Source organism: Pseudorasbora parva, chromosome 1 (assembly GCF_024679245.1).
Source record: "Pseudorasbora parva isolate DD20220531a chromosome 1, ASM2467924v1, whole genome shotgun sequence".
NCBI lineage: Eukaryota > Metazoa > Chordata > Actinopteri > Cypriniformes > Gobionidae > Pseudorasbora > Pseudorasbora parva.
The window spans coordinates 5,126,170-5,147,949 of NC_090172.1; the positions used below are offsets into that span (position 1 = coordinate 5,126,170).

General features: G+C 38.1%; 1 protein-coding gene across 1 annotated transcript; it reads right to left on the reverse strand.

Annotated features, from left to right (window-relative positions):
• Window positions 1-12,755: 12,755 nt before the first annotated feature.
• ccnd1 (cyclin D1) lies at window positions 12,756-21,457 on the reverse strand. Its single transcript, XM_067457022.1, has 5 exons — window positions 21,015-21,457; window positions 19,522-19,737; window positions 19,059-19,218; window positions 17,725-17,873; window positions 12,756-15,790 (listed from the first exon to the last, which is right to left on the reverse strand). Exons 1-5 carry the CDS (start codon window positions 21,210-21,212, stop codon window positions 15,635-15,637), a joined length of 879 nt encoding a protein of 292 aa, XP_067313123.1. The 5' UTR covers window positions 21,213-21,457; the 3' UTR covers window positions 12,756-15,634.
• Between the last annotated feature and the right edge of the window lie 323 nt (window positions 21,458-21,780).

Below are 21,780 nucleotides of genomic sequence, written 5' to 3' on the forward strand. Positions count from 1 at the left end.
GAACATGAACTTGGGGGGTGTAAGACAGAGGGCCGAGTCTGTGAAAGAGAGTTAGAGGAGCAATGTTTCTTTGGTTTCCTTTCAGTTGTGGAACAGAGTGGATGGGGCCAGCGAAAGGGAGGGAGGCCAAGAAAATGAAGCAGGACGCTGGAAGGTTTCAGAAAATGTTCAGGAATTTCAGGAGCAGGTGGCGAGTGGTGACATGAAAGGAGGACGTGACAAATGCAACCGACGGGCACTTGAAAAAAAAGGCCCCAAGTTGAATGGTGGCATAGTATCTCCCTTTTTTGCCTTGGTGCCTCATACCCCCCACTCTTTCCCTCACACACACACACACACACAACCTCCAATCTCAGCATTGAGCCGCTCGCTTCCTCGCATGGTTCATGATGTGGATGATAAATGCGCAATTCCTATTCACAGCACAGACAAGAAAGGTTCAGCCACTTCACTCAGATGAAGGGGTGGGGGGCAGCATGTGGCCATGAGGGAGGCTGCTTGAGTTTCGTCGAGTGTTCATATACTGTATCCGCTAATATAACATTACACTTATGATGGAAGGATCTCGATGAGCACTGACAACATCAGTCTTCATCCTCATTTAACACTGCTCGGGGTCACTGTACTCCTAAATAGGATCATTTGTGCCTTGCAAAATTAATGATGTTTTAAAAAATCGGAAAATGAGTACCTTCATAATATCAGTTTCACCTGGAAGTATTGTTAAATCATCTCCAGAATAAAACAAAGAGCAAAACAGTCCCTCATGACGTCACCTTATGTAGGTTTTGCGGCTTGCATTAAAAAAATAAGGTTTTTGCAATGATGCCAGAACAACCATTTTTAGTTCCCTTTCAGTAAACGGATCATAAAATGGCATCATTTTTCATGTGAAATATCCTAAAGAAACATTTTCCACTATAAAGAAACTTTTGTGGAATGCAAAGGTTCCGTGAATGTTCTTTATGGAACCATCAATTCCAACAAAGGACCGTTATTTGAAGAACATTTTCATTATCTAAAGAAACTTTTTCCATAGAGTAGCTTTTGAAAGGTTATGTGGATGTTAAAGGTTCACTCTAAAAAATTCGGGGTAAAATACAACCCAATGTTGGGTTAAAACAACCCAATTGCTGGGTTAGTCCATATCTTAACCCAACATTGGGTTAAAACAACCCAGCATGTTTTAGTGTTCTTAATGGCCATGAAACATGATTCAGGTGTGAATCAAAAACAACCCAATTGGCAACTCAGCGCTGGGAAAATATTAGACAGAACACATGCTGGGTTAAATTAACCCAGTGGTATTTTAACCCAGCAGACTGGGCTGTTGAGAAAACCCAAAATGTAGTCAGTTTTTGCCATTAATGGATTTGCTATTCTGGGTTATTCTTGCTGGGTTGTTCTTAAAATTTCTAAAACTAGACAATAAGGAAAGAACAAATGAAGAATGCATGTTTAGACTGTTAAAACAATCATTTGTATTGCTTGTCAAATGGAAAAACACACAAATGTGTTAAAATTGGCAACAATGACAACTACAAACCTATGGCGTACAGTCTTGTTCAAAATAATAGCAGTACAATGTGACTAACCAGAATAATCAAGGTTTTTCGTATTTTTTTTATTGCTACGTGGAAAACAAGTTACCAGTAGGTTCAGTAGATTCTCAGAAAACAAATGAGGCCCAGCATTCATGATATGCACGCTCTTAAGGCTGTGCAATTGGGCAATCAGTTGAATTAGTTGAAAGGGGTGTGTTCAAAAAAATAGCAGTGTGGCATTCAATCACTGAGGTCATCAATTTTGTGAAGAAACAGGTGTGAATCAGGTGGCCCCTATTTAAGGATGAAGCCAACACTTGTTGAACATGCATTTGAAAGCTGAGGAAAATGGGTCGTTCAAGACATTGTTCAGAAGAACAGCGTACTTTGATTAAAAAGTTGATTAGAGAGGGGAAAACCTATAAAGAGGTGCAAAAAATGATAGGCTGTTCAGCTAAAATGATCTCCAATGCCTTAAAATGGAGAGCAAAACCAGAGAGACGTGGAAGAAAACGGAAGACAACCATCAAAATGGATAGAAGAATAACCAGAATGGCAAAGGCTCAGCCAATGATCACCTCCAGGATGATCAAAGACAGTCTGGAGTTACCTGTAAGTACTGTGACAGTTAGAAGACGTCTGTGTGAAGCTAATCTATTTTCAAGAATCCCCCGCAAAGTCCCTCTGTTAAAAAAAAGGCATGTGCAGAAGAGGTTACAATTTGCCAAAGAACACATCAACTGGCCTAAAGAGAAATGGAGGAACATTTTGTGGACTGATGAGAGTAAAATTGTTCTTTTTGGGTCCAAGGGCCACAGGCAGTTTGTGAGACGACCCCCAAACTCTGAATTCAAGCCACAGTACACAGTGAAGACAGTGAAGCATGGAGGTGCAAGCATCATGATATGGGCATGTTTCTCCTACTATGGTGTTGGGCCTATTTATCGCATACCAGGGATCATGGATCAGTTTGCATATGTTAAAATACTTGAAGAGGTCATGTTGCCTCCATACCATAAACCATAATTAAAATGATTATTAATGAAAACATAATATGAACTTATCTTAAAACATATGTAACCAGTGGCTTTGCCTTTTGCATTGTCCTTTCAAAATGACAGTTTGGGAGCGAATTTAAACGAATCAAGGCGGGAAGCACGTGAAACAACCCTGCGACCCAGCAGGTTTAACCCAACGACTGGAAATTTGAAACTACCCAATGGTGTTTAAAATGTGATTAAATAAACCTACAAAAATTACCCAACAGTCTTAACCCAGCATTTTGGGTTAAAAAACAACCCAGCATTATTTCGAGTGTACATTTACCCACCCATATGACCCTCCCCTCGAAAAAATCAGGACAGAAGTGGTTGAAAGGGGACAAAAGAGATCTTGTGATCCGATCAGCTAAGACTGCTTCTTAATACCAGGTGTAAACAGGGCCCACGATTCATTTGTTTCCTGATGCCGACTGGTTTAATATTCACTCTAAAAAATGCCGGGTTGTTGTTTTAACACAATGTTGGGTCAAATATGGACTAACCCAGCGGTTGGGTAGTTTTAATCCTGCGGTTTGGTTAAATATTTGCTTAAGACAACCCAACTGCTGGGTTACTACTGTTTTTTTGTTTTTTTTAGAGTGTTTAATCGAATGCAGGTACATTCTTAATTCCGTATGTTTTAAGTGTCCAAATACTTTTTGGGACAACAAATTCTGCTTCACCTTTCTACTTCAAAAATCTACTTGCAATTCAAAACACACCACTTATTTCTGTTACAGTACCCAATGCAGCAGCAAATTTCGCGAAACATAAAATAGTTATTAGATTGTGTTGGTGGTGCTAATGTAGGCACGGTATGGCCTTGAGGTAAGGGCCCATGGGTTTGTTGATGAGGTTTATGTCGTCCCAAACTGACTTAGCTCCAATATGGGCCGACATGGACAATGCCATCAAGCTCATCTCATGCCTACCCAGCAAAGAGGGTGCAGCAGGGCTAAAAAAAGGCTAAAAACAGCAAATGTGCTTCCACTAACGTTAATAGAGTCAAAGTTAAAGTTAAACTTTCTGTAGATTTCATCCTAAAATTGTGTATACACAAAAGCTAGATTTTGCCTATATAATTCGCTATATAAAACCCAGTCAGCAAAAGATTGTGCATGTATGAAACTTCACCATGTATCCTCCCTGAAATAATCATTTAAGGAGCTTATAACGCCTATAATGTATAGTGTCATCTGCATATATTTTATATGCATAGTCCCATCCATGTGGTTCCATTTTTAACTGTACAAGACATTAGGAAAATATGAGATACGGACGATGTGCTGTAACATTACATTGCTAAAAATCATTCAGTATCATTGCCTTGTTTTAGAGTTAAAAAACAAACAAACAACTAAATTGTATTAATCCCAGCAAGCAATTTTACATTCAAAGACGTCTAATCTCCGTCCAAATACAGCCCCGACATCTAGGGTAAAACAAGGTAAAATTTGGTTGTTAGTGAAAATTGAATAGACGTCTAACCATTTAGCCCAAGAATAGACTACACTGTAAAAAAATATTTAGAAATAAAGTTACCTGGTTGCCTTAAAATTTTGAGTTTATTGAAATTAAAATGTTGAGTTAATACAATGAACGTTTTTTGAGACAACCTTTATTAAAAGATTATTAAAAGATTTTGTAAGCATATTGGGTAATTGTGTGTATTTTATTTATTGTAGTGAAACATGTAAAAAAGTGCAATTTTCATGGTTTATCAAATGTTTGATGTGGTTCAGATACAATACTATTTTGAGTTTCTATTTATTAAACAAATTTCCTTCTTTGTATCAACTCAAATTTTTAATTTCAATAAACTCAAAATTTTAAGGCAACCAGGTTAGTTAAACCAACAAAAACCAACCAATTTTTTTTTTTTTTACAGTGTAGTCATCCAGAACATAAAGATGTCAAAGAAACAAAACCAAATCACTGTTGACTTTGCTTACATGATGGGATATTATATACTTCACATGTTATTTTAGCAAAAATGACATGTAACCAAATTGAAGGATATTTTGGCTAGAAGTGGGTCACTCATAGCCGGACTATATCGGGTCTAGTTAACCAAGACAGTGAAATGACAGCTATCTCTTACTGGGATGAACACTCTTACTTCTGCTGACTGGATTTTATAAAGGGAATTTTGCTCAGCTTCTGGCATGGTTTTATAAATCTGAAAACGTTTGTGCGTACACAGACTTTTAGGATGAAGATCTATGGAAAGATTTGTACACGAGGCCCAAGATATTTAATAACTGTATGAAAATGTTATCACAAAAATTATTTTCTCAAATGTTTTAGTTGGACGTTCAGCTAACATTTTTAAATGTTACAACTTGTTTTAGAATGTTCAGAGAACATTCAAAAGTACACTCTAAAAAATTCTGAGTAAAAAACAACCCAATGTTGGGTCAAATATGGACTAACCCAGCGGTTGGGTTGTTTTAATCCAGCGATTGGGTGGTCTTAAGCAAATATTTAACCCAACCACAGGATTAAAACAACCCAATCGCTGGGTTAGTCCATTTTTGACCCAACATTGGGTTAAAACAACCCAGCATTTTTTAGAGTGTAACATTCCCATAATGTTAGAAGAACTGAATGTTTGCTTAAAGGGTTACTTCAGCGATTAGTATATGGCTTTGTAAACACTGGAGTATATTCAAATGATTGTGCTTCCCCCCCTCATATCGCCCTGAGACAAGAGATTTATGCATTTTATTTCTGAAAAAATTCCTCCCATGACGCAAATATCGTCAATTTGCGTCATCGGAGGAATTGTTGGCCAGAGGCTAAAGACTACAGCCAGTAGAGGGAGCCATTTCCGCCATTTCCGTTTTGAACCCGCGCGTGGGGGATGGAGATCACACTCACAGCACTCAGCTCGCAGCTGCAGCCTCAGGCATTCATGTTTAAACGGTGCGGACAGCGGAGCAAAGTAAGTCTTTCGACTTCTCAAACTAATTCTAATGAAAGTTAAGCTTTCAAAGGCATGAACTGAAAACGCGCCAGACTGAACATGCGCTGTGAATCTCTGCCGCGGACACGTTTACCTCAGCTCTCATCACGAGCTCATCCATGACTGTCAATGTGACTCCTGAACGCTTTGGGCTGTGAGACTCCCTCGGCGGCTAAATCACATATTGAACACGTTCAGTTTTTAATTGTAGTTTGACTGATTTTATGAAAATGAATGCGGTTGTGGTGGGAAAGTGAAAGTGATTCAGTAATCCAGTAGCGGTGGCTTTGGGCGTGGCCTCACAGGGCAGCGAAGCATTCTGGGAATTGTTGTCTTTCATCCCCATGAGACAAAAATACATTTTCTGTCCTTTCTCAGTCTAGAAAGCACCAAATAAAAAATAATTTCACATTTCTACTACATTAATGACCCATTTTAAATACAGATTCATCTTCCCAGCGCTGAAGTACTCCTTTAACTTTCATAAGCAAGAAAATACCTTTTTAAAACATTTTAAAAACCGGATGTTTTGAACCAGACTAAAAAAAAAAAAAAGATAGATGACCTTCACTCACTTCCATTGATGTAAGTGAAGTCGGCAGTGTTCAAATATAGTGCTGACATCTTGAGTCTCGAGTCTGCGCAGTACTGAGCGCCAAGTGGAGCCGCGATATCAAGGTCCCATCTAATCAACACGTTTTTGTGAATTTAACAGTTTTAATTTAAAAATTAATGTTCAAGCTCAAATCTCCTCCAGAAAAAAAGTCTGGTGCCTCCGTGAATACTTCACTCAGAAATGAACTGAGCTTAGTTTTTGATCGGCTTAGTTTTTATAGTGAGTTCCACATCGTTGGCTCTATAGTGGGACACGTTGTTTTTTTTTGGGCCGATTCAGCATGGACCGTCGGTGAGAGGAGAACTCTCAATGGCTGTTCAGTTTAGCAACCATTCAGTGCATGAGAATAAAAGTAAAGTGATGAAAACGAGCATTTGAATGCACAAATATTCTCATAACAACGAGCCAACTGGAATGAAGAAAGTGATCAGCATGAATAATATTCCAAATGGGAAGAGAGTGTGGCATTTTGTGTCTTAGTTTTGGTTTCCTTTTCTGAATGACCATTGTAGACTATTGATACCTGCAGATGTTTGCTTACACACAGGCACAGAATGCACGTGCGAGTTGACAGTCGCCTTTAGTCCTTTTGGTGTGTTCAAGCACAGCATTTTGTCCAAGATGCAGCAGACGAGAGGCGTCAACACTCAAAGTTCGTTGGGCTTTAGAACATATTTTTGTTAGCTGTGTACATTGGCCCCACCATGAAAAACTTGTCTGGGAGTCTACCCACAATATGCACTTTTCACATGTGAGCAGAGTTTAGTTTTTGCATGCAGCCACAATGTCAGATCTTGGAAAGGCAAACCTTCGAAAGGTAGCACTTTAGCCTTTGGAACAGTGTGTATGAGGGGAGCAATGTTGCTCCTTCCTCCGAAACCGCAGACACCGAGATGCCAAAAGCCAAAGACACAGTATTATCTCAGACCTCAGTCAGTAGCGAAGGTGCGTGAAATAGCCCGAGTTCTTTCTTTCTTGCAGTCTCCTCACTGATGTCTGCAGTGTGTTTCAAAACACAACATCAAAGAGCGTCTGCCGGGGATGCCAGATAATACTCTGACAATAAAAGAAGGGGAGCTATCACCTGCTTGATACATGAGAGAACAACGTTTATTTACTCAACACACCAATCCTTTCTCACCTCAGCAAGCTTCAACATTCACTTCCTCCAGAACGCTGCTCATTTCTCAATCTAAGCTGTACACAAACATCTTCAATTTCCTGTCTGATTAATATTATATAGTGAATCTAAAAGTTCTGAAGCCGAAACAATAGCGGCCTGTTTCCAGCTGCTCAACTTTGAAAGGTTTTCATTAAGCAATTGCTGATGTTTTTCATATCTTAAGCATTTAATTTCATAGGTGTGCCATAAAATAAGGGTGGATTCAGAGACATTGGAACACTTTCCAAGCTAACAAAAATATGTTTGAGCATTTTGCTAAAGTTGCCATTAAAGGTGCACTATGTAGTATTTTTGCAGTAAAATATCCAAAAACCACTAGGCCGGTGTTATATATTTTGTTCAGTTGAGTACTTACAATATCCCAGATGTTTCCAACTATTTGTAAATTGTGAGAAAATTGCTATTTTAACTAATGACCCGGGATGTTTCAGTATTGCGTTTGAGGGAGTCGTCTGTCAATCGCGTCATATCTGCGTTACCCTCGGTTTTATTCTGCAGAAGCGATTTACTCTTGGCAGTGTGAACATGTCACAGCAACGCCGAGCGAACGCACGGAGTAAAGTCATAACATCATTTTAAACACACTTAAATGTATCTAATATGATAAACAGAGCTGCGTTACCTCATACTCATGACCGGAAAAAGCGGAAGTGCGAGCGCCCGGCGACTGTGTCCCGTCCCGTCATAATAAAAGTCCCGGTACTCGCGAGCCGTGTGTTTGTATAACAATCGCTCCTGCGGCTGTGCTCAGCTCCTCAACACTCGGTCCTGCTCTGCTTCACACTACAGTAACGTTAATAACCGCATCCATGAACATGATTTCTGCCCGTGTCCTATTTTCCACCTGCTGTGAGGTGAAGACCACATGTCCAAAGATACTGCGCTCACACCTGGCGTCATCAAACTACGCCTTTGTTTAGAATAGGCGCCCTCCAGTGGATGGAAAGCTGCATAGTGCACCTTTAAGTTATGAAAACATTATTTCGGAATGTTCGCCAAACGTTCAAAACGTCCATTTTTTTATGTTGTGTTTTATGTGGTTTTTCGTGGTTATGTTAATGTTAATGAACATTCTATTTCGCAAACACAAACATTATAGAGACAGAGCGTATTTAGGCCACGCCCACACCGGAGGGGGGGAGGGCAATCCAACACTCTCCATTGACTTCGTATTGCGTGAAGCCGCCTCCTTGTCATTTCAGACTCATTACAATCAAACAGAACAATGTCTAAAAGCTGATATGTGACAAGATGTGCAGCAAACAAGCTAAAAAAACACATAACTACGTTTTTATAAGCTGTCGACCCCAAAAACAAGCCTGTGTAGGAGACAAAAGTGGATACAGGCAATCAGACGTGAAGCTTTAGCGGGAAGAATGGGTCAATTTTGGGATCCGGACACTCAGTATGCCTCATATGTCTACTTGTGCAGTAAACATTTTGTCAGATATCCAAATGTCAGTTTTATATATTATATTTCCTGTCGCTGATTACTTTTCCCTCCAGTGGTCGTAGCTCTCAGTGTAATATAACATGACACACTCTGTCTTTATTGCATGTATGCACTTTTTTGTCTTTAAACGCTCGTTTTTTTGGGTCAGCAGCTTATAAACACTTCTGTTTTTTGGTTCTGGATTTTTTTAGCTTGTTTTCTGTACACCTTGTCACATATCAGCTTTTAGACATTGGTAGATTTTTTGTAATAAATCAGAAATGACAAAGAGACCACTTCCCGCAATAGAAAGTCAATGGAGACGGTTTGTTCCACACGTGTCGCTCTGTCTCTTCATACATAAAATGACGTGAGCTGATTTCTGAATCTAGTGAATCTAAAAATGGCATCTTTGAAAGCGTTATATTACTAAGCAAGTCCTGATATTTTTCATATCTTAAGCATTTAAATGCATAGTTTTACATGTGCCATAAAATAAGGTCAAATTAAGAGAAATTGGACCACTTTTCAAGCTAACAAAAATATGTCACATTGTAGCAATAACTGAACTTTAAAAACTGTTTTACATTATTATTGTAATAAAATGTTCATAATGTAATAATTTTCTCAAAATGTAAAATAAAATCGTGAGCTTATAATACGTTTTTCCATTATGAGAAATCTATTACGGTCACGCTTTACTTCAATGATGATGAGAATAACTACAACGTTTAACAGATAACTCCAAAACAACAGACGAGATGCGAAACCGTGTTAAGCACAAACAATACCAGACAGCTGAAGCGTGCACAGACAGCAACTTAAATACATGAGGGAGATAACCATCATAACACCTGTGATGATTCAATGAATTACCATGACAACAAAAAGTGGCGGGAAACTGAACAAAGGACGACATGTGACCAATGAAAACAAACTGAACATCCGTGAAAACTAAAACAACCGGAACATAATTATGACGACTACATTATAAACTCATCGAAAACATGTCATTTTTTCATTATTGTAATAGCTTTTAAAACATATATTTTTTTAATTCCCCTACAGTACTTTAAAACAAATCTACAAATTTAAATATTCATGCTTCTTCTTCTTCTTCTTCTTCTTCTTCTTCTTCTTCTTCTTCTTCTTCTTCTTCTTCTTCTTCTTCTTCTTCTTCTTCTTCTTCTTCTTCTTCTTCTTATTATTATTATTATTAATAAACAAAGTATTGGTATTCCTTTACAGTACATTTTAAAATCTAAATCTAGTCTTAACCTGCCCTGCATAATCCACCAGATTACTAAGAGTAGTAGTTTAAAGACGCTTTAAATTTAGATCTAATGTAGTAAATTTAGAGGTGTAAATTTAGACCTAAAATGTACTGTAAAGGAATTCCACTGCTTTATGTTTAATAAACATACGATAATAATAATAATAATAATAATAATAATAATAATAATAATAATAATAATAATAATAATAATAATAATAATAATTGCATGAATATTTAAATGTTGCATTTTGCAGGTATTTAGGACTGGATTTAGCTACTACAATAATGAAAATAAAACATGTGTTGGTTAGTTTATAATGCAATAATTTTCTTATAAAGTAAAAATTGTTATTACATTATGAACTCAAGATTTTATAAAATTTTGAGAAAATATTTAAAATCCTTAATAATAATAATAATAATAATAATAATAATAATAATAATAATAATAATAATAATAATAATAATAATAATAATAATAATAATAATAATGTAAAACTTATTACATTATGTGCAATTTTGACATTATGGGTTGCTACAAACATTTAGCTAAAGCTAACTTATTGTTTTAAGTTATGAAAACATTATTTCGGAATGTTTGCCAAACGTTCAAAATGTCTTTTTTTTTTCTTGGTGATGTTAATGAACATTCTGTTTTGAAAACATTATGGGAATGTTACATTTGAACGTTCTCTAAACATTTCGAAACAAGTGGTGACATTTAAAAATGCTCCCTGAAGGATGTAGTCATCAGTTGACTTAACTTAAAAAAGTGAGGAAACCCATTGCCTTGATGTTATTAAGTTATAAACTTCATGCATAATTGAAAAAAAAAATAAGTTATGTGAACTTGACAATTCCACATAACTTATTTTTTTCAACTACGCATTAAGTTCAAGTCAAATGATCCCATTTTACTTTGTATAATACGTTTTTTTTTTTTTTTTTTTTTTTGCAACATTTTGAGAACATTTTTAAAGACCAAACATCTCATTTATTTATTTATAAAGCACTTTTAAAATTTGAGTATTAGAACAAAATACATCAGGATACAAATTTTCAACATTTTTAATTCTGGTTGCACTTTATTTTACTGTACGTGCCCTTACAGCATTCTTACCTATGAAAGTACTGGGTAATATAAAGTAACTACAGAAGTTAAGGTTCGGTTTAGGTGTAGGTTCAGGCTTAGTACCTAGTTATTACCCAGTTATTGCAAATTTAATACAAATAAAATGCAACCTTAATTCAATTAATGACTATCAAAATCATTTGTCTAATAAAACAATAACCCAGGCAGCATCCGGCCCACATCTGGTTCATGTGGAACACTACACTCTTCAAATAAAAGGTTCTATCGGCGCTACGCATTTGGAACCCCTAAAACGTTCTATATAGAACCCTTTTATAAGGGTTCAATCAAAAGAACACTTCAGGGTTCTTTGAAACCAGGAAAAGGTTTTATATGGAACTTTTAGTTCATTCATTATCATTTTTTTCTCCTTTCCATATTAAATATTTAATATTATTGACGAACATCTCACTGCATTATTCAGTGTATTCAAATGCATTTATGAATGAAAATGAAAATTCACGATAAGGGGGTTAGAAAATGTATATGTTTATCTCATATGTATTTAATTAATATCACACAAATAATGCCATTTAAGTTTTTCCCCTCCAAAAATCAGCATAATTCAAATGTGATATTAAGTTACTACAACAGTTTTATAAACAATAATTTAATTAAAACTACAAAATGTTGCAGAATAATGTAATATATGAATGAATAATAGCCTAAATAACCTTTGTGACAAAAAGGGTTCTTTCTTGTCATTAGCATAAAAGGTTCTTTGGAGTTGAGTAAAGAACCCTACACTGTAAAAATTTTTGGTTGATTTTTGTTGGTTTAACTTAAAAAAAAGTAAGTAACCTGGTTGCCTTAAAATTTTGAGTTTATTGAAATTAAAAATTGGAGTTGACACAATGAAGGAAATTTGTTTAATAAATAGAAACTCAAAATATTATTGTATCTGAACCACATAAAAAATGTGATAAATCATGAAAATAGCACTATTTGGCATGTTTCACTGCGTCATCAGAAATAAAACACACACAATTACCCAATATGCTTACAAAATCTTTTAATAATATTTTAATAAAGGTTGTCGAATCTCAAAAAATGTTCATTGTATTAACTCAAAATTGAAAGGAAACCAGGTAACTTTTTTTCTAAATTATTTTTTACAGTGTGTGGTTCTATATATACTGTAAAAATTATATGTTCAATACGTTATGACAAAATATGTTTTTACATTGTTTTAACTCATCAAAATAAGCTAAGAAATGTTAAAACTTTTTTTTATTAATTATACAAGATGTAACTCATTTTTTAAAGTCAGTTTAACATTATTTAAGTTGAAATAACTTAAACATCCAAGTCGAATGTACAGCAAAAGTTCAAAATGTGCTTTTTTTTTCTTTTTTACAGTGCCCTAACGAACCCTTTTTTCTAAGAGTGTATGTTGCTTTCTTGGAAAATTCTACTTAAAGGGATACAGAATGAAAGTCTTGATTGTATAGACACAAAAAACAACATTTTCTGAGGTTCGAAATGTGCGGTTGAGTAAATGATGGCAGCATTTTCATTTTTGGGTGAACTGTCCCTTTAAATAAAAAAACAAATCACGCAAGACGAGTGGTTTTTGAAGCTCAAGTTTTATTCTAGTTAACCTCATGTCTAGGATGGGTCAGCAAGATTGTGCATTTCAGACCAGTGACCGGTTTGTGAACAATAATAATAATAATATAATAAAAAGTCAAACATTGTATTTCAGGATCACCACATTTCGATCCTTGGGAATGAATACCATATTGAGCCACAAGACTACAGGTTTGTGACACACGAGGCCAAGCTTTTATCATGTGGGGATGGGAGGATGCAGTCAATCGCTTCTCGGTTCCCCCTAAACACATTCAAGAGAAAAGCTCGGGACCTGCGCGGTCTACTTTCCTCGATTGCATGACAGTCTCTTGGTGTGTGTGTTTGACAATCGCACCGATACACATGCTAGTTTTCATCATTCAGTTGAATTTCCACCTTGAGGTAAAACAAAGATTCCTGATACTACAGAGGAGAATATATCTGCGTCCCCTGGGTCCCCATCATTCCTAGCTTATCGCCGCATCTCTTTCAGCAAATCACTCAATACAAACATATAGCAGCACCACGTCAAAGGCCGAAGGGATTGAAACAAACGACAGCGTGAAGAATCCCATGAGGACTGGATATGTGGATCTTTACAGTTTGATGCAAAAAAAAAGATGAAGGGAAACATCACTGCTGATTGTAGCTGCGTCACATTTATTGATGGGGACATACCAAGCGTCCTGTGCTCAGAACAAGACAGGCAGCCACTTATACATGAACATCTGCACTGTGTTAAATTACTACAAGACAAAACTATGGCTTTGTAAGTACACAAGGTAGTCACAAACGGTGTCATTTTTCAAATAAAAGCTTCATAAACTCAAGATGGGACTTAAGTCTCCTTTAATGAAACAGCTAAAAAAACTCCAAAGAGTGTATGGCACCAATTCCATTCAATGTGCTTTCTACTCGCTCGCATCAGGACCCAGTAGGATGATGATTAACATGTTCATTTACATTTTACAACAGGACTAACAGGCACGGTTTAAACCGAAGAAACAATCAAATAAAATAACAATAGCACTAATAGCACTTTAAGAAAAAAAAAAAAATCCCAGACTAAATTAATGCTAAATCACGACTGTAGTTTGAGGTATTGTGGGTATAACAGGAACATTTGACTATTTTTTTCATCTGCTTTTTTTTGTCGCTTTTTTGTCTTTTTTTGTGTTTGTTTCTTTGTTTTGGGAATAGCATAGCGTAGAAATCACATTAACAAAAATTGATCACATAAAAAGAAAAAAAACCTACCAAAAAGTTGTCAATAATATCATAATATTTTCTATGAGAAAATTTAACCTATTAAATGGCATTGACATTTTATATAAACAAAACAAAAAATATAGCAGCAAAACAAGACAAGAGAAAGAAGAATGTCTTTTTCTTTTTTTTCTTTTTTTTTGTTGTTGTTGTTGTTTTCCATTTGAAAGTTTCATACTTGCTGGAAATCCCTCCATAGCAGCTAAATATGAGGAGTGTCTTCTCCCAGGTTCTCCTCTTTTTTAATTCCTTTCTTAAAGTTCTGCTTTTTTTTTTACTCTTTGATGTCCAGCCATCACCCTTTTTTGCCTCCTTCTGCCGTCTCTAACATCTCTCCTTGTCTTCCTCCCCTTCCAGAGATCTTCTGACATCTCTGGGTTTGTGCAAAATCTACTTGAAAGCCACAACAATTACTAGACCAGAGAGGAAAAAAACGTCAACTATGGTGTCACGAGTTAGCAACTAGCGGGTCATTAGACATACTTCGAACTTAGGTACACTCGGGCGTCCGTGCATACTGGCCTTAAAGAGGGGAACTGACAAAAATAAATAGCTCTTAATCTTTGATTTAACATCGTAGTGTTTCAAAATGCCTAGAACGCTCCATCGCATTCAATATCTTTTCAGCGTCCCCCTCTTCTCCTTTCTCTAACCTCAGATAAAGAGACCTGCTCCGTCAACCCTCGCTCCATTCCATTGTTTCAACAACTGTGGATTTCTATCTTTCTTTCTTTTCAAAAGTCAGCCTTAAACGACGGACTGAAAGTGCTTTTTTTCTTTTTTTTAAATGGAATGGTTTTTAGATAATACATGAATCTTAAGAAAAAGCAGACTGTGGACCGCACTGCAAGCTTTAGGTACGACATAAGCTTATCGTGTCATGGCAGTGATGACGTTATACATTAATATGGCAGTGAAGTCAAGGCAGTGATTCGAAGGAGTGCAATCCACAGCCTTCTAGATCATTACAAAAATACATGCGTACAAAATATATACTACGGTTACATGAACCATTTTGGAAGAGAAGAGAATCTTGTTAGGGAATCTGTCTAGGAATTACAATAAAGTGACTAAACGCATAGCAAGTGGGGATTACTTTACACGGCTAGACTGCGGAAAAAGCAGGGAGCGCTCAAGTGTAACAAGTTACTATCTATGAGAGCAAGGAATCGGACATACACGTAACGTCTCTTCTCTTTCCAAAATAGTTTTTGACATGCTCTGAAACAAAAATACCCAAGGTTGTCTTTTAGCGACAAGTCAAGGCAAGTCACAACTACTGTTGTCTTTTTTATACAATTTAAAAATCCTAGATACTCTTTTTATTTTTTTGACGTAGGGGCCAAAGGAGAGATTTCCCCGTCCTGCGCTGGTGGTGGTCCGGGCCAGCGATAGCCCAATCGTCAAAACCACACGAGGGGATGCCGCTCAGCGCTCAACAGTTTGGGCGCGCTGAAGGGGCAAGTTGTCGAGGTAATGGTCGGATGGTGGGGTGCAGGTGGGCGCCCGTTTTCCCTCTTGTCCCGTGAAGCCTTTGGCCAAAGCCCATACCCAACAGAATCGAAGATGAAGAGACTCGTCGCACGCACGAGATGAATAGCGATCCGTTCAGATGTTAATGTCTCTGACGTCTGTGGGAGTGCAAGAGAGGTCCACTTCCTCCTCCACTCTTTTGGTCTCTGTGGAGATGTTGTTCTGCTGAGCTTGTCTGAGACTCGATTCCAGCAGGGACTCGATCTGCTCCTGACACGACCGCAGGCAGTCCTGTGGAGGAAAACATGGAAGTTAGCAACACATTCGACAGCTCGGAGTCAACTCCTCTCAGAAGGATATCTTTTTTACCCCCTTTTGTGCCCTTAAAAGAACCTTAGAGTAGCAATATGTTCCTAAAGATACTAATATGAAACTTTTAGGGTGCCCTTAGTACGGCCCCAGTGACAAGCTGTTATCCCCTTAAGGTACCATTCTATTAAAAATCCTTGGTTAAGCCTTTTTAAATATTTTTTTGGGGGTTATTTGTCAAGTGTTTGGGTAGTATTTGTGTTACTCAGATCCTGGGTCAAACATAAAGGGGTTGAGTTATTTATCCCAGACGTTTTGCAACCTCTACATGAGAGAGCAGTTCTCAAAAATGCTGGGTTGTTACAACCCATGTTTATGGACAAACCCCACCAATGGGTTTCAAATTGAAGATGAAGAATGGAAAACATGGAAGTTAGCAACACATTCGACAGGTCGGAGTCTTCCAAAATGGTTGCACACTCTCAGAAGGATATCTTTTTTGCCCCCTTTTGTGCCCTAAAAGAACCTTAGATTAGCAATATGTTCCTTAAGATACTAATATGAAACTTTTAGGGTTCAAAGAATGCCCTTTAAGGGTACTGCCCCAGTGACAAGTTGCTGTTCCCTAAAGGTACCATTCTATTAAGAATCCTTGGTTGAGCCTTTATAAATCTTTTTTTGGGTGGTTATTTTTCAAGTGTTTGGCTAGTCTTTGTGTTACTCAGATCCCAGGCCAAACATAAAGGGTTTGAGTTATTTATCCCAGACATTTGCAACCTCTACATGAGAGAGCAGTTCTCAAAAATGCTGGGTTGTTGCAACCCATGTTTGGGTCAAATATGGACAAACCCCACCAATGGGTTTCAATTTGAATTTAAAAATGTTAACCAACAGTTGGGTTTGTCCATATTGGACCCAAACATGGGTTCAAAAAACCCCAGGATTTTTAAGGTAAAATTGGTGCATTCTTCTGTAAATTACAGATTTGAGCTATACATATGTTATTCTGTATATCTTATAATATTAGGCAAAGCAACATACAGGGTGTAATGTGAGTCACACAAGTGTTACTTCAGTCTTTTCACCTGATGCCTAATGCATAAACTGTTATGAACCCATTTGTTGGGTTAAAGGGTTTGTTTTGGGTTCACCCAAAAATGAGAATGTGATGTTTATCTGCTCATCCCCAGGGCATCTGGGATGTAGGTGTGTTTGTTTCTTCAGTAGAACACAAATAAAGATTTATAACTCCAACCGTTGCTCGTATAATGCATGTCAATGGGGTCTAATCAGAATAAGACCCCATTGACAGAATTAGACCCCATTAAGATGCATTATACGAGAAACGGTTGGAGTTAACATTTTTTGTTTGTTCTACTGAAGAGACAAACACACCTACAACTTAAATGCCCTGGGGTAAGCAGATAAACATCACATTTTCATTTTTGGGTGAACTATCCCTTTAAATAAACAACCCAATTTTTCTGAGCAAAATAAACCCAACGTGTTCTGTCCTCTATTTACCCAGTAACGACAAGGGTTAAGTTTAGGTTTAGGTGTAGGTTCAGTGTTAGTCCCAACACTCTAAAAAATGCTGGGTTGTTTTAACCCAATGTTGGGTCAAATATGGACTAAGCCAGCAATTAGGTTGTTTTAACCCATCGATTGGTTTGTTTTAACCCTGCAGTTGAGTTAAATATTTGCTTAAGACAACCCAATCACTGGGTTAAAACAACCTTATTGCTGTGTTAGTCCATATTTGACCCAACATTGGGTTGTTTTTACCCAGATTTTTTTTAGAGTGTAGTTATTACCCATTTATTGCAATTACTATAATGAGTACCTAGTATGCACATGCAAACAAGACTGTAAAATAAAGTGCAACCAAAACAATGCACGGAAGGTGGGACACTTACAGGGTCACTTCTGATGACTTGTGAGAGGAAGTTGGTGAGGTTCTGGGACGAGAGGCAACTGTCGGCGCTTTTCAGGTACAAGCCTTGCACCGCTGCCGCGACGCTGCCGGCCGCGATCATGGAGGGAGGGCTGGCGATGAAGTTGACATCTGAAAACAACAAACAAACCTGGTCAGCAAAATCTTAAAAAGTAACTGGAGAGGAATAAAACGACAAATAGAGAAGCTGGGGTGGGGATTGAGCTCATAATGAAGCATAGCATGACTAAACTATAATGAGAGCACGGTTGGTAGGGGACAGTCCGTGACATTTGGGGCCCAACACCATTCTGCGGCAGGACTCAAAAGCGGAGGACTTTGCTGTAGGTCCCGGGCAAGCTACCCCCTAGCCTCATTTTCCAAAACGTCCCATAAATCATGCCACTGCATGCATATTGAAGCTAAAACGCCATTGAAATCTGAGGGTTTTCAAGATATTTCAGACTCCTACTTCAGAAAACACAGGCCAAAACTTCTTCAAAACGCCTCATATCACAAACGGACAATGAGCTCCTAAATCAAAGCCTTATACTCTCACTTTGCGCTTGGCCCACACATGGTGAATAGAGAATTACAACTGCCTTTTCTCATAGGAAGTCGTCTAGCATTGCTATAGCTCAGAGACGAGAGGGCAATTGTCAAGACAAATTGAGCATAAAGGCACGGGAGCCTTCACCCCGGCCCATTCATTTCATTCACCAGCGCCCACCCCCTTCCCAGTATCCGTCCAACCAAACTCTCCCTGGCTGAGATCCCAGGCTACTTCCCAAAGAAATGCAGGTCATAAACATAAAAGGAGAGCGAGCTGCGGCGATACCCACCATGTAAATGGAGGGACAAAAAAAGAGTATATATACCGGAGTAGTTCCTTCCTGGCAGGTGATAAACTCAATGCTGTAGGTTTGCCCGACAATGAGGTGCAAGGGCGAGAAAGTCAAACACTCTCATGATATCAAGACATGGAAAATAAGCCTCTTTTTTGAAAATGAAAATGTCATTTTCCTCTTTTCGTTTCACATGCACTAGTGGTGTCGTGAGGCAGGCAGGGCTTCTGAGGCAGTCACAGCAATCACCACAAAAGGAAATAGACTTTCTCTCTCTTGCAGAGGCTCACATTGGTTTACAATAACTGCGAGGGAGGAATTAGGGCAAGCGAGATGGCTCTTTCCATTGCAATAAAGAAGTCTGCACTTAGGGGGGAGGGTCTACAATGCATGTTCAGGGTATAGTACTTGTGCCTGGGTCAGCAAATTCACAAAGAACGAAGTGATAATGCACACGAATGGTGAAACATACCTGTTGCACAGAGGGCCACAAAGGTCTGGGCATGCTTGCGCAGTATCTGCTTGGAACTCTGATGTATAGGCAGCTTGGCGAGGAAGTGTTCGATGAAATCGTGCGGTGTCACTGAGGCTAGATCCCACTTCAGTTTATTTAGTGCCAGCAGTTCCATTTGCTGCGAGGGAGATATAAAAAAGGCCCGAGTTTACATTAGGGCTCAGACCATTTTCCATGCACGATTTTACACTCTTTGACCGCTAGATGGAGATGTCGATTAATTGCAGTCACGCAGGGCCTACAATCAATTAACGGGCACATACTGAAAAGTGTGTTGCATTTGCAATGCACGTTACACTTGAGGTGCAATCAAATTAGCTTTTAATGCAAGGCTTCCTCGTGCAACTCAAGCACGCTTAAAATTCACTTGAGTACAGTGATATGAGAAAACAATGTGATTATGCAATGTTTGGATAATTACCAATAATTCGCCGGGACGCACGGAGTTGTCCGTGTATATGCACAACTTCTCAGCTGTCAGCGGCACAGTCTCTTTCATTTTAGAGGCCAAAAACATACAAGTTGCTCCTAAAAGCTGCAATCTGGTCTTTTTGGTGGGCTCCACGGATAAAAATCTGTCCAGGTAGTTCATAGCCAATGGGAAAACTTCCTCTTCGCATTTCTGTTCCTCACAGACCTTTAAAGAAAACAAAGTACAAGGTATAAAATAAAGATCGTCTGCAATTGGCTGTTTTTTAACCGAAATAAACTCATATTTTGAATTAAATAAACGAAGCGGAATGATTTTTAGCTATGCTTTGATCTAATCGAGTTATCCCACGTGTGTAGCATCTGCTCAGTCGTGCACGTGCAAATGAAAGTGTTAAATTAGAGAAGGGACACGTGCGAAGGCTAAAAATTATATTTAATCAGTTAGTTAAGAAGCGTCGCACAAAGTATAAATATTGCAATTTGCTGCTGATGCTAGCGGTCGTTGCTTTCCGAGGAAAAAGGTGGCGTCCAAGCTAGGTCCAGGAAACAATTTTCTAGTTCGTCATCTTTTCAAAAAATATTTAAAAATATTTAAAAATTGTTTCGCTCGACGTAAAACACATGTAAATGTTCAGCGGCACATGCTTTATTAAACAAGCGAAAAATCCTTCGAATTCATGGACAAAAACGACGTGAAATGAATTGATTTCGAAAGCACCAGCATACAAAGACGAGCACGCGACATTTCAGAGAAGCGGGTGTTTTAAAAATTAATATAAATTATTCCAAAGCATTAAATCAAACGTTAAACATCTGTAAATCCAAATTAAGCGACGGGCTACATAATCCGAACGTTTATATCACGATGTTGCATTTAGAAATGTGAAAAATATAATATTTTTAGACCGTCGTGCGGGAGGTATGGCAAACTGAAACAAAACTTTTAAGAAACAAAATCTACGTTTTCTTGCAAAAAATAGGTTTAAATGACACCCGCAATTTATAGGACAACTAGTAGGAATTTTTATGCACGCGATGTCAATAATGTTTCCATTTTAGAATTTAGAGATATAAAAAACTTAAGCAAACGACAACAAAGATGGCGTATAATAGGCTACTGGCACGAGTGAGAATGCATACGTGTACATTGGTATTAAATTGAAATAAAAACGAAATTGATTTATATTTTCTTTAGACTATAGGAAACCAAACAGATAAATGGGGAACGATTTAAATAAAAACGCGATGTCAGAAAGCAAAGAAAACGTCTCGTGTCTTAAGATTAATATTGGGTTCGTAATAATAAAACAATTTACTTTTAAAACAATCAGCCACTGTGAGTGTTAAAGTTCTGGGATGGATAACTCAAGTTGCATTAAAAAATATATTTAGGCTACGTTTATTACACAGTTCTTGGGGTCCAAAGAGCACGAGCAGAATCAAACTTGTGCAACTAATACAAAAAAGACAACTATTATATACCTCGAGCATCCATGTGGCGACGATTTTCCTCATTTTAGGGACAATTTCTTTCTGAACACACTTGAAATAATTTGGTGATGGGAGATAGTTTTCCTCTGCTTTGAGCATTGTGTGTAAAACTCGGTCATTCAACAGGTTGCTGTCTTGGTAAGCTCTTCTAATGGTATCCACTTCGCAGCAAAACAACTGGTGTTCCATGTCTTCAGTGTTTAGCGGTTGATAAAGGAAGAAAACTGGATCTCGTGTTCGGACACTGGTCCCGTGGATGCTTTGCTGCCTCTGCTGAACCCTCTAAAAGTCTCGCTGCAGCTCCGCTTGACAAAACTCCCCTGATGACGTGACTGTTGTTAAGGAAGATCAAAGCAGAGGCGAGCCTGTGAGCGCGCGAGAGGCTGTCTGCTCAGGGCGGAGGATCAGTCTTAAAGAACTATATCTCCTCTGGAGTTTGGGCTGCCTCCTTTAGCACTATGGAAATAGGAGGTCCTATGCCGGGCGACGAGGGGGGTAGGCTGGGCTGGGGTGGGGGTGCAGGGGGCAGGCTTGGTATCGGGGGTGAAAAAGACGGGGTAAAAGCGTCCGAAGATGTGTATTGCTGAAGCTTTTGGTAGGGGGCGGTATAATAGCCCAAATCAAGGTCTCCAACACACTGTCACGTTAAGAAACTCAGCTGCCCTCTCTTAGCGTAGCGCGCATGAGCCAAAGTTTTATTCGGTTCATCTTCAAAGCCTATGGTCACAATCGTTTTCTGCTCTGACACCCATTTTTT